Here is a 14,391-nt window from a genome sequence, read left to right as displayed (position 1 = left end):
CATTTGTGAGATATATTAGCTGCAACATCTGGATCTTGTTTGGATCCTGATTTCAACCAAAAAACTATTATATTTTTTCCCCTGACAATCAGGAAAACATGAATTCTGATCGTTTCATGACTTTAGACAAAAGGAGTATCTTGGTTGTGTTAAAAAGAGATCTTATCATGTTCATTTTACTAAGGAAATGCTATGCTATTTGGAATTTTCTTCCAAATGACCCAGTGGGGTAAAGTTGAATCAACAGTGACTATGAGTTTATAATGTTTGGAGCTGGATGCCAGACACAGACAGATTTGCTGTACTGTTCTCTCTACTTTTACATGTTTGAAATGCAAAATAAAACAAAATGGAAATTCTTCAGTGTTTTAAACTCTCACTTATAAGGTCAAGAGGTTTTCCCAAGTAGGTGGGAGGCACGGAGAAAGAACAGGAACCTCAGCATCCAATCCATAGCCATATCCTGTCATCTCTACTCCCCAAACACATCCCACATTTCTTCCCGTGAACTCTCAGGGGGCTTGCTCTAACAGCCTCCTACTGGGTCTCCCTTTCTGTGCCCCCTTAAAACCACTGTCCACACTATCTTTGCAAAATGTGAGCCAGATAAAATTACTGGAATGCTTAAAAGATTACAACTGCTTCTCACGGCACTGACAGCTACATTCCTTCCTGTCCTCCTGATATCCTGCTAACCTTGTGTCTCCTCTTTCACCATCTCATTAACACTGGTTTTCAGTATTGCCTCAAATTTGCCAAGTGTCCTTGTGTCTGGGAGCCACTGTACCAGCTGCCTCTATTCCTGGAATGACTTCTTCCAAATCCTCAAAGTACTGGGTCCTTTTCACTATCCAGATCTCAGCTCCCATGCCACCTACTCAAAGACAATGTGTTTCTTCTTTTTTTAAAGTTTTACTGGAGTATAGTTGACTTACAATGTTGTGTTAGTTTCAAGTGTACAGCAAAGTGATTCAGTTATACATACACATATATCCTTTCCTTTTCAGATTCTTTTCCCATACAGGTACTACGGAGTATTAAGCAGATTTCTCTGTGCTATAGAGTAGGTCCTGTTACTCATCTATTCCATATGTAGTTGTGTATATGTCAATCCCAACCTCCCACTTTATCCCTCCCAGCAATGTCTCCCCCTCGGTAACCGTAAGTTTCGTTTTGAAATCTTTGAATCTGTTTCTGTTTCATGAATAGGTTCTTTTGTATCATTTTCATTAGGTTCCACATATTAGTGATCTCATATATTTCTCTTTCTCTGACATTGTAATTTCTTCAGTGAGGAAGTGATATAGTGAGAGCAACAACTGAGGGATTTATTCTCGGAGCAGTTTATTCTATTTGTAAAATGGATTGAAGTTGGGTAGAAGTTGGGGCAGAGCAGGATCAGCAAACAGACAATACTGGTGTGTGACACCAGTCTCCAGCCTCAAGACTAAAGCCCTAAAATGAAACGTATGGCAAATGTTTCAAGCAGGGTTATTCTTAGTGCCTTATATAACCTGTTTTAGGCACCTGGGGCCAAGCAGAGCCTGGGTGTGTGCAGGTGTAAGAGACAACTTCCGTGACTCACTTCCCCCATCCCCTCCCCATCTCATCACTGTTACTTTCTTCATTGCCATAGGAAATTTCATTTACTTATTTTTGTTTGTTTAGTTGTTCTTTTTCTTTTATGGCCACACCCACGGCATATGGAAGTTCCCAGGTTAGGAATCGAACCCGAGCTTCCACAGCGACCAGAGCTGCTGAAGTCAGATTCTTAACCCACTGCGCCACAGCAGGAACTCCTATTTAGTTGTTCCTGGTCTCTCTGTCCAGCAGCCTTGCCCAAACAATATAAGCTTCTGGAGAGTAGCCAATGTTGATGCTTCAGGAAGACAAGTGCTGGCCAGACATTCTATTCATATGGTACAGGGAAACAGTATCTAACAGCAGATACAGGAATGCAGTGAAAATGTGTATCTCCTTTCATACAATTTAAGCTAAATACAACCTTAATTCCTACTTAATGAAGAATATGTGGGGGTCTTTGATCCTTGTTCCTGGGAGGTAACCTCGAAAGCCTTGGAATTTCTCAAGATAGGAGTGTCTGTAAGTCACGGTAGACCCCCAGATGGTTTATGCAATTGAGATGGCTCTGGATGGGGACTGGCCAGGCTGAAACACCAACCATGGGATTGGAGCTGTGTGATATTGTAGGACCGCCGGGAGAAGAAGGGGCTGGAGAATGAGCCACATGGGCAATGACTCCATCAGTCATGCCCACCTAACGGAGCTCAGAGCTCCAGGTGAGCCTCCCTGGCTGGTAACAGTCTTGGAGGACTGTCACACTTAAATGCCTTAAGGGCAACCCTGAGCCCTTCCTGTTGGAGTGTTCTCTACAATAACTCACCTGATAAGATCCAAGGGCTGCTTTTTGTATATGCTTCGAGGATGAGCCCACTCTCTGTACAGAAGGTACCGCTCATTGGGGCAGCTGAGATCCTCGGATTGACGGCTAAAGTTGCACTGGAAAGCAAAAGAGAACAAGTGAACCTCACCAACACCATGTGTTCTGCTGACTGATGTGGTGCTAAAGCTTCACAATCATTTGTAAATACGGGGCCCTCATCTGCTGCAAGGGATGGAAGCACCATGGCATTTTTAGCGATTCTCAACCGGGAGTAATACTAACCCCGTGAGGGCCATTTGCGAATGTGGGTGGAAAGGAATGCTTGGTTGTTACAATCCTGTGGGACCACCGCAGGCAAGTGGTGAGAGGCCTGTGGATGCTGCATGTCCTATAATTGGGCCAGTCCTAAACAACCAAAGAACTGGGCTGCTCCAAGTGCCCAAACTGCCACAGTAGAGGAACATCTGACAGTCCAGGCCCCTCCTTGGACACCCAGGGGAACCAGGGCCTTGGCTGGTTAGTGGCAGAATCAAATCTAAAAATCAGGCTTTTTTTTGTCCCACAGGTTAGCAGTTATTCTGTGACTACACATAGAATGTAAACAACCAAAAAAGCCTGGCATGATGTTATACATTTAGCTTATTCAGGAAACCAAACTCCCTGTCTCTGCTTAAATTCAATCACTCTTCTTCCCACCTGACTCATGCGCCCTCCTCCTGTACTAGAACCAGAGTCTCACCCGCCGTGCCTTAACATGGGTTCTGATCTCCACTTACTTCCTTTCCAAATACTACATGAGATCATTCCTTAGCCTGGACAAGGGCCCAGAGCAATTACAAGAGGATCTAGTGGAAAAGAACTGGGCATTGGCAGGTGCCAGCCGAATACTACAGAACTTGGTGTCCCATATTAATAATCATGACGGCTATAGCAAGTGTCCCCAAAGTTCCTGTCATGCTCTCCTTGCTAATTTTGCTGGGGGACAAATATAAAACACATGGACTGTCAGGGTGCACTGCTACATTGGGTCTCTTAGCTAGGAAGCTCAGCACCTGCTTCTCTGTACCAGGCTCCCTGTTCTCTCTGTCTGTGTATCAAGTAGCTGTCTGGTGTTCCAGTTTTATGATCCTACACAGTACATTTCAATATTGTCTTCATCTGCAAATACATGTATGACACAGAAGCAATGATCGATCTCGGTCTTTGCTTTCTTTGGTCTTAGAGATTCAGATAAATTGATAGTGAATACAACAAAGTAACAGTGTAATATAATACAGTATTTGATTTATTTCAATGACAGAATTTATTTAAAGAGCTTAGATGTAATATTCTTGAATTTATGGAATCATTAAGGATCTGAAATAGTCACATTTTAAAAATTTCATTTCATGAGAGATGTTATAAGCAAGAAAGGTGCTCTTGAATTTGAGGGGTGGCCGTCATCTCAGAATATAGTCCTTAAAAAATGTCCACAGTCTGCTGTATGGCCATCATGACAAGAATCCTGACAGATGCATTTTTAAAATCCCTGTGATATTTCAGTGCACAGTTTGAAAATGGTATTTTGGGGACCGGAGGAAGGCTGTATTAGAAAAAAATGATAAATGAAACAGTCTAACATGTATTTTTCTTACAAAGAGCTAATACTTCTCTGGTTGATAATAACATGTCGCTAGTTATGAAAATAGCTGATGGATATATAGTACTTACTATATGACAGGGACTGTTCTAACATTGACATGGATTAACTGATCCTCATAACAACTCTATGAGGTAGGTGCTATTGTAAGCCCCATTTTATTGACGAGCACATTGACAAAGGAGAGGCTAAATGACTTTCACAAGGTCATCCAGCTAGAAAGTGGCACAGCAGGTGTTTCAAGACTGAGTCAATGCTCTTAACTGCTCATCTACACCCCTCCACATTAACTATAGAGAGCTACTGTTTGTTCATTCATTCATTCACTCATTCATTCACTCTTTTAAATTGAGGGCCTTCCCTGTGCTTAGATTCAGCAGTGAACAGCACACAACATATTCCTGCCCTAAAAAGAGATTGTCATCTTGTGATACATTGTCTTCATTTCCCTAAGCAGAAACAAGGTCAGGAAGCTCAGCCCTTCCCTGTTAACCCTGGAGTACACATCAGCATTTTATTTCATGTTTGCCACGTGACTTACATCATGGAGAGGGAAAGCTGCCTTGTAGATCCCAGAGCTTACGAGTCTGTTGATCCCAAACTTTTTTACATTGTTGACTACTTGATAATTGACCCGAGAAAGGATGAAGTAAACCTAAAAAGATTCCAAAATAGAATGTGTGGTTTATACAGTGTAACTGGCCTAAGAGGAATCTGTAGGCATATTTCTTTTTCTTTTTGTGGCAGTTTTAAACACCAAACCAAACCAACCAAACCAAGGCACTAATTATTCAATAGCAGGTTCTAAATCACCCCAAGACAGCAGCTAAATTGGGATTGGACTTACAATGCGGCTTCTGGTGGCTGGATTGAAGAACGTATCTCTATCTTGAATATAAAAGTCATTCATACGGTTCTTCTCAAATGGGGCAGTGAAAAACTCTTGCTCTGGCTTGATGATACTTTCATCTACTTGGAGGACTTTGGTAAACCAGTTGAAATTGTCGAAGGCTGAGGACCGGGTCTTCAGATCATTGGGTTTCAGAGGCAATTTGATGTGCATTATCTCAGCATATGTACACAGCACCTCCCATGGAGCATGTACTTTTACAAATACCAGCTTGTCATCCAAAAGCTATATTGGAAGAATAAAAACACAAGCCAGAAAACCAAACCAACTATTTTTTACAATTTTAAAACAGATTTTCCTTAGGTTGCTGGTAGTTAAAATACACATGTGCAAACACACACACACACACATTAACTGGTAAAAGTGAAGATATAATCAAAATAGATTATATTTTGCAAACTACCATGAGTTTTTGCTTTGAGGATAATTTCTTAGTTCGAATTACTGAGAAAATAAAGTCCTTACTTTTCTTTCATAAAGTTACCAATATTTTAGATGAAGAAAACATGTTAATTTTTAGTTCAAATTAGTAACTAAAAATAAAAACACTAGAATATTCATTGCAGTGTTATTACAATGATGATTTTAAAAATTTCTTAACCTAGGACTGTTCAATTTACTATATATCTGTTCAATATCATATTACATGGCCATAAAAAGGATTTAAAAGAATCATATATTTAATGATATAGAAATCCATTTACTATATAATAAAGGGGGGAAAAGCCAGTTAAAAAATGAAATAATAATTTCCCTTTTGGAAGAGAAAAATGTATATATTTGAACAAAAAAATTTAGAAGGACTACAAGATTATTTACGGATTAAAAAGGTATAGGTGATTTTCAATTCCGCTATTCCTATATTTTCTAATTTTTTGGAAAACTATAGTTTGTATCATAAAAACATCTTTAAAAAGGTTCTGGAATAAAAACATTTATACATATATTTATTATTATACTCCTTGGCTATTAAAAAAGATCTGCTGGCTTTGATCAGAAACAAACATATATTCTAGAATGCAGATTTCAACTGATTTCTCTCCCAGCCTACAACTGAGGCATGGCTGGAGTTACAGGTTTCAAGTGCCATTCCAGCATTCCAAGTGACCTGCAGGTTCCCAGGAGCAATGGTCAGCCCATGGTTGGAAAGGGACTGACATTTACCGATCTGGTTGCTTCAAGCTGCAGGCCATCACACATGAGGTTAGATTCATAGGCTTGCCTTTTTCTCTGTCAAAAGAAATTGGAAAATATGTTAGACCTTCTACCAAGGGAACAAAACAGTGGTTTTTTTTTTTTTTTTTTTTTTTAATGAAAAAATAAACAGCAAACCAATTTGAACCTGATAAAGAGATACATTTGCTCTGTTGCTGCTGTTTATTTGTGGTGTTGGATTTCTCAGCTGCAATGCCGTGAAGAATAACTGGGTTCCCTTGGCACCCTGGAAGGCTTTGGTTGACCCCATGGGTTTCAGTCATTTGATGTGCATAAAAGTCTCTGGCTTTGATACAATTCCAAGGATTTTTTTTTCTCTTTCTTATAAGAAGTTTTACGTAAAAGAGGCATTTTTTCTGAGTCTCATTCACTGATGACATTTATCAGAATTATAGTCCTGATCCTGATCTGACATTCCAGATTTTTAAAATTTTGTTTCTCTAGCAGACATTCAAATAGATGTGTATTTTTTACCTCTGGATGCCTTGACCAAATTCAATAAAATGACACAGACAATTTTGGTTAAACGCAAAGAAATTTTTCTCTCTGCAAGATTGAAATGTTTGTGAAGCTATAAAAAATGACTCAATCTTCAAAAACAGGAAACTAATTAATCGATAACATGTCTGTCCATGTTATATGACCATTGAAAAAGATATTACAGGAGTTCCCTGGTGGCTTAGTGGCCAGGATTAGGCACTTTTGCTGCCGTGGCCAGGGTTCAATCCTTGGTTTGGGAACTGAGATCCCACATAAGCTGAGATCCCTACACAGGGTAGCTAGGGAAAAAAAAAAGATACTATATTTATTGATATTAAATTCCAGCTGGCTTTCGCCAAGGTGTATCCTAACTGGTAAGGGAAGCATGTAAAGGTAGAGACTTGTTTGACCTTTTAAAAGAATGCTTTTGATGAGGAAGTTATGCTGTTTTAAGAAAAGAAGAAAAGGAGGACTTCCGGTTGTGGCACAGCAGAAGCAAATACAACTAGTATCCATGAGGGTGCGGGTTTGATCCCTGGCCTTGCTCAGTGGGTCGGGGATCTGGTGTTGCCGTGAGCTGTGGTGTAGGCTGATAGCTGTAGCTCCAATTCCACCTCCTAGTCTGGGAACATCCACATGCGGCCCTGAAAAAGCAAAAATCAATCAACAATCAATCAAATTAAAAAAAGCTATTTGCACTGTGTCTTCGAAAGAAAAAAAGAAAAGGAGAAAATGAGTGGACACAGGGGTTAAGCACACAGGGTCTGAAACCAGACGGCCTGGGTTAAAAACTGATGCCATTTCTTATTAGCTCTTTGACCCCTGGCAGGAAACCTAAACTCCCTGCCTCATTTTCATCACCTGTAGAAGGAAGAAAATCTCACTAGAACATCATCTCTAATAATCACAGGAGGTTGAACTGGATCAATTCTCCCACTGAAGACAACTGAAAAAGCTGCATTAAAATTAGTTTCCAGAGTTCTGTCATGGCACAGCAGAAACGAATCCAACTAGGAACCATGAGGTTGCGTGTTCGATCCCTGGTCTCGCTCAGTGGGTTGAGGATCCGGCGTTGCCTTGAGCTGTGGTGTAGGTGGCAGATGCAGCTCTGATCCCGCGTTGCTGTGGCTGTGGTTTAGGCCGGTGGCTACAGCTCCGATTGAACCCCTAGCCTGGGAATCTTCATATGCCATAGGTGCAGCCTTAGAAAAGCACGCCACCCCCCAAAAAATTAGAGTTTCCACCATGATGAAGTGTGTTAAGAATCCAACTGCAGCAGTTTCAGGTCTCTGCAGAGGTGCGGATTCGATCCCTGGCTGGTTGGGTAATTTCCATACGCCATGGGTGCAAGCCATAAAAATAAATAAATAAAATTATTTTTGAACTTGAGCAGTTAACAAGATAGAAAGGAGTTACAGGGTCAAAGCCTAGGAAATCCAGTGGGTCAAGTGATCAAGCTACTCTGCCCAGGGAACACCATTCATGATTTGCCAACTGTGATAGGCAGAGGGGGTGCTGAGGTGCTGTCTACAGACAGTGCCTAGAACTTGGAAGGCACCCAATGAATGTCAAGTAGATGCTGCATGAGAAAAGCCAAAGGTCAAACGGTGAAAAAAAAGACACTTGGCATTCGACTCAATGTGAGTCCCAGTGGAATCCCTCAGATAGTTGTAGAAGTATGAGAAACAGAATATTGCTTTATTAGAATATATTTAATAAATGGTTATATTGTACTTGCACCATGCCAGACACTAAGAACTTTACACATATAACGCATTTAATTGCTTGTTACAGGTTGAACAGACAGTAGTCACTGAGAGAAAACCAGCGAATACTACACTCCCCAAATGAATAAGCTGTGAAGGCTCAGACCCACGGATTTTAGCTCTTATAAGCAAAATGTCCTTCTATTTGGAAGACTAGGAGAATCAGTCAAAAGAGAGGCTTCTCCTGTGGCTTAACGGGTATGTGGACAAGTAAGAGATGGTAAAAAGCAACCACATGACTACGTTAACCGGCCTCATTGGAGTTCCATGGTTCCCATCACAGGCCCACCAGGGCGCACAACTGTCTCTCTCCTGGCTCCTCTCCTCCACTGGGGATTGGTTCCAAACTCTGAAGGTGATTCTTGCATTCCAGACGTCACTCCCAGCCCAGCAGACTCTGCAAGTGCCCTCGCCTCCTTCCTCAGCCAAATGCAGCCCCTCATGCTAAGTGCTGCACGTGCCTTTCTTTCAACTTCTCAGTAGTTGGATGCTGACTCTCTTCCTGGTGTCAGGAGATGACACCCCTTCCCCTCTTTTTCCTGAGCTTGCTTTGGCAAGACCTCCTCCTCTTCTCTTCGGTCTTTAATCTCTGTTGTTCTTGCTCAGCCAACAAACACCTTAAATGTTTCCCATCTTTCAGAATATTAAATCCCACCTCTGCCCAGGCTGCTCTTCCGTTACCATTCCTGCCCCTAGAGCTGCCTGTCTTTTAATCTTGAGATCCTCAGCACTTAGAACTGGCTTGAAAAGGAAGATACATGCAATAAATGTCCAGTGAAAGAATGAATAAATTGAGTGGATGGTGGGTTGATAGCTGCTTGTTATGTGGGAATTGATGAAGGAATACAAATGACCACGGTGCAACAGCTGGGCTCCTCTACCCTGAACCCCTCAACATGTTCCACGAACTTTTACTTATGGGCAATTACAGGACATGACAGAGAAGGAGAAATACGGTATAATTCTGGAGTGTGTCAGCACCAGATAGCTCCGGGGTATCCAGAGCAGGAAGAGATTTCCAGACCCCTTGGTATCTGCATTATGAGATGACAAAATGGTGCCAGTTTAGAGACCCTGGAAAGAACCAGCCCCCCAAGTGGGTAGTACTGTCATCACACCTACCAAATGCAAACCACTCCTATCTTGGTTGTGCCAGCTGCCTCAGCCATGACTGCCACAAGCCACATAGTGCATTTAGACGCTGTTCCTCTACTGTGGGATTTCTCAATTGATTTGTCAATTTCTCCTAACCCTCATCACTTTTGTGGGACTCTCTCCTCTCAGATTTTATTTATTTACTTATTTATTTACTTAGTCTTTTTGCCTTTTCTGGGGCCACACCTGCGGCATATGGAGGTTCCCAGGCTAGGGGTCTAATCGGAGCTGTAGCCGCCAGCCTACACCATAGCCACAGCAACACGGGATCCGAGCCACTTCTGCGACCTACACCACAGCTTACAGCAACGCTGGATCCTTAACCCACTGAACGAGGCCAGGGATCGAACCCACAACCTCATGGTTCCTAGTCGGATTCGTTAACCACTGAGCCACGATGGGAATTCCATCCTCTCAGATTTTAGTTTACCAACTGCCCCCTTCGGCTCTTATAGTCTTGGTTTCCTTTTTATTTTGAGGCATAATGGTTAGATTCTGAGTCAAAATTCAAACCCCAGTTCTGCCATTTGCCAGCACTCTGACGTTGGGCAAATAACTTAAACTCTGCAAGCATCAGTGGCTTCATCTCAAAGATGAGACAAGAAATAGCTTCATCTTGAGGATTTTTCTTAAGGATTAAACTCAATCATGGGTATAAAGTCTTCAGCATGATGCTTGAAACCTAATAAACCCTGTGCACATGTTAGCCATCATTATCTTTCTTTACCTTCAAATATGCTCAACTGCTTTTATTTCTTAAAAAAAAAAATCTTCTCTACCCTGTAAGCCTTAGTGACTCAGAGGCTCACCTCTTTTTTTTTTTTTTTTTAATGCCAAATTTCTGAACAAGAATAGGCAGCCCTAAGCCACCTGGCTTCCACAATGCGTACCCAGTGACATCTTAATTCCTCCAGTGGGAGGCCAATGACACCGTTTTTATAGAAACTCCAGGAAATGAATCTTAAATTTCAGTCATTTAGTCCACCACCCGCCCCCCCTTTTGCTTTTTTTCATTTTAGGGCTGTCCCTATGGCATACAGAAGTTCCTGGGGTTAGGGGTTGAATCAGAGCTGCAGCTGCTGTCCTACACCACAACCATGGCAACACCAGATCCAAGCAGCATCTGCAACTTATGCTGCAGCTTTTAGCAATGCTGGATCCTTAACCCACTGAGTGAGGCTAGGGACTGAACCTGTATCCTCATGGATACTAGTTGGGTTCTAAACCCGCTGAGCCACAACCAGAACTCCCTAACCTTTCCTCTTCTTGACTCTGTATACCACTAGGTTGTCCTGTTCCTCAGACTACCTTCTTTGATATCTGATGGATGTATATCCTTTTCATTCTCTGAAGAAAGAATGAATATTGTTAAAATGGTCATACTACCCAAAATAATCTACAAATTTAGTTCAATCGCCAACAAAATACCCATGATACTTTTCGCAGAACTAGAACAAATAATCCTAAATGTATACAGAATCACACAAAACACAGAAATTGCCAAAGCAATCCTGAGAAAACAAGAACAAAGCTGGAGGTATAACACTTCTAAACTTCATACTGTACTACAAAGCTACAGTAATCAAAATAGCATGGTATTAGTGCTCCAAAAAAGCTATAGAGCAATGGGACAGAATCGAGAGCCCAGATATAAATCCATGCACTTATGACAAAGAAGGCAAGAATATACAATAGAGAAAAGACAGTTTGTTCAACAAGTGGTAAGCTGGACAGCTACATGTAGAACGATGCAATTAGAACACTCCCTTCACATCATACACAAAAAATAAACTCAAAGTGGTTTAAAAGTTTAAATATAGGAATGACACCATAAAACTCCTAAAAGAGAACATAGGTGAAACACTCTGTCATAAATCATAGCAATATTTTCTTAGATCAACCTCCTAAGGCAAAAGAAATAGCAAAAATAAACAAATAGGATCTAATCAAACTTAAAAACTTCTGCACAGCCAAGGTAACCACCAATTAAACAAAAAGACAACCCCTGGAATGGGAGAAAATATTTGCAAATGATGTGACCAACAAGAGGCTAAAATTCAAAATATATAAGCAGTTCATATAACTCAATATCAAAAAAACAAACAACTCAATCAAAAATGAGAAGACCTGAACAGACATTTTCCCAAAGATATACAGAGAGCCAACAGGCACATGAAAAGATGCTCAACATTACTAATTATTAGAAAAATGCAAATTAAAACCACAATGAGCTATCACCTCACACCTGACAAAATGGCTATCATCAAAAAGTCTACAAATAACGAATGCTGGCAAGGATGTGGAGAAAAGGAAACCTTTATACACTGTTGGTGGGAATGTAAATTGGTGCAGCCTCTATGGAAACAAGTATGGCATTTCCTCAAAAAACTAAAAATAGGACTATGATATTATCCAGCAATTCCACTCCTAGGTATATATCTGGAAGAAAACAAAAGTTCTAATTTGAAAAGATGTGCACACCCCAATGTTCATAGCAGCACTATTTACAATAGCTATGACACAGAAGTAACCCAAGTGCCCATCAACGGACGATAAGCTTAAGAAAATGTGGTAAATACATGAGTATGCATGCACACACACACACACACACACACACACACACACACACACACAGAGGAATATTACTCAGCCACAAAAGAATACAATATTGCCATTTGCGGTAACTTTGACGGACCTAGAGAATATTATGTTTAGTAGAATAAGTTAGAGAAAGACAAACACTATATGATATCATTTATATTTGGAATCTAAAAATAATACAAATGAAGGTATATACAAAGCAGAAGCAGACTAATTGTTGGATGTTTATATTGTTTCTAATTTTTCACAATTATGAAAATCCTTGTAGAACAATCTTTGTGCATCCTCCTCAGGATAAAGTCCTAGAAGCAGAATTGCTTTAGAGTATATGCAATTTTAAGTCCTTTAATAAGTACTGCCACACTGCATTCCAAAAAAGTTGTACTAACTTATTCTAGTCTTATTTAGTTCTTTACAAAGAACTTCTGAGATATTTACCTGATTTCCCTTGATCATTGGTAGACCTGGAGTTGGTTTATACTGCCCTCTATTTTATCACTAACTATAAATACTTAAATAGTTGGATCAAAGGACATTTTTATTTGCTTAAATGTGTTAATATATTACCTTAGTGTTACTTTAATAAGATAGTTCTTGTTATTTCCCTTTGGCATGCAAGTCACAAAGAACTAGTGGAATATTTTAAAAACTGATCAAATTCATTTTCTTGGTTTGTCAGGTAGCTAAAGTAAATTAGCATATGTGCTATGTTTGTCAAACAGGCACATATCAGGAAAAGACTGCTAACTTATGAAAAGATTGCTTAAATTTATTTAATATGAAATCATCAGCTTTATTTCTCCATAGAATTTATTTATACTTGGATAAGTAACAGTGTTCTTGACATTTAAAAAAATTTAGACTAGAGCTGTCTTCCGTGTTAAAAATGAAAGAAAATTAATACTGCATATTGCCTAACATAGCCATTGCTCAATAAATATTTGTTGAATAAATGAATAATCCAAGGCCACAATTTTTTACAAAAAACTAACTATATGCCTTGGAACTCTTACATATAAGAATCTAAATTATGTATATAGTCTATGATATGTAAATGGCAGCATAAAATGACAAGACCACAATCTCTGGCTCTGAAAACGCCCAGTTATACACTAGACTGTGCTGTAAATTCCTCTGTCTCTAGGGGAGCAAAATCATTGGCACTGCAACTTGGATCAATGTTCTTCTTCATCTTTCTTTTAACCTGCTTCTAGTAAACTCAAACTGACCATAATCATTGGGGCCCTATGTCCAACACCAAAAAATGCACGTGATTCTATTACAATCGGTGGAGAAAGATACTGGGGGCTCAAAGTAAAAGAGGACGAGAGCACTTATCCTGCCCCAGAAACTGGAATGTTATTCATATCTTTTTTGTGAGGTTAATAAAGCTGTCAGAGAAATAAAGAATAAAGCAATCAAAATCACAAAGGACAGATCAGCATAATTAAAGAAGCTTTCTGTCCCCTAAGCACCTGAGATTACATATCTCATTTGCCTTAATAAAGTCATTGTTGGGAAGGACTTGCTTGTAAATTAAACAGTAATAATACTGATTTTAAACACCAATTTCTACCATTTTCTTATGTCACCCAGCTTTTATGCATAAAAAGCAGGGGCTGCAATGTCTAAGAAGTAAAATTACTGAATATACTGTGATGATAATAAACCAGCATAAATCAGTTGAGATTAATGAAATGTATGAATAGATTAATTTCAAATATTCCTCTGGCTTTGTTAGGCAAAATACAGATGGTGCCAGCATTGTATTTTTTGACTTGCTCATCTTTTTTATGCCTATGAAGATGGATGAGAAACCGAAGGTACCTAACTTGTGCAAAAAAAAATTACTAATTACTCAAAGTGCTTCTTATTAGTTATATATCGTGTGCTCAAGTAGGTTTGGTAAGTGGGAATAAATTACTTAATTGGGACTTAATTTAAATTCACATGTTGGTGATAAAATATTGAATATTAGTGGACCGATCTGATAAGGGATTTACTCAGGTGGGTAATGTTATGTTCATGAGGAGACAGAAAACAAACATTCTCTTGTTAAACATAGAAAGGAAGTGAATATTTAGCTGAAGTTTATTTTCAACTTTCTTTTTAAATTAACATTTTTGGTGTAATTACAAAAATAAACAAACAAATGGTACCTTAGAAAACAGATACATTCCAAGAAGGGAAAATCACCTATTATCTATCCACTGCTACGACA

The 14,391-nt window shown here is 39.6% G+C and overlaps 1 protein-coding gene across 1 annotated transcript in view; it reads right to left on the bottom strand.

Annotated features, from left to right (window-relative positions):
• Positions 1-14,391, bottom strand: part of ANO6 (anoctamin 6) — a 224,646-nt gene that overhangs the window by 66,841 nt on the left and 143,414 nt on the right. The window contains 4 exon segments of the mRNA XM_005655713.3: positions 2,405-2,520; positions 4,585-4,698; positions 4,891-5,178; positions 6,118-6,183. Coding sequence (XP_005655770.2) covers positions 2,405-2,520; positions 4,585-4,698; positions 4,891-5,178; positions 6,118-6,183 — 584 coding nt within the window.

Source organism: Sus scrofa, chromosome 5 (genome assembly GCF_000003025.6).
Source record: "Sus scrofa isolate TJ Tabasco breed Duroc chromosome 5, Sscrofa11.1, whole genome shotgun sequence".
In the NCBI taxonomy this organism is placed as follows: domain Eukaryota; kingdom Metazoa; phylum Chordata; class Mammalia; order Artiodactyla; family Suidae; genus Sus; species Sus scrofa.
This window is presented reverse-complemented; position numbering and strand designations above follow the sequence as displayed.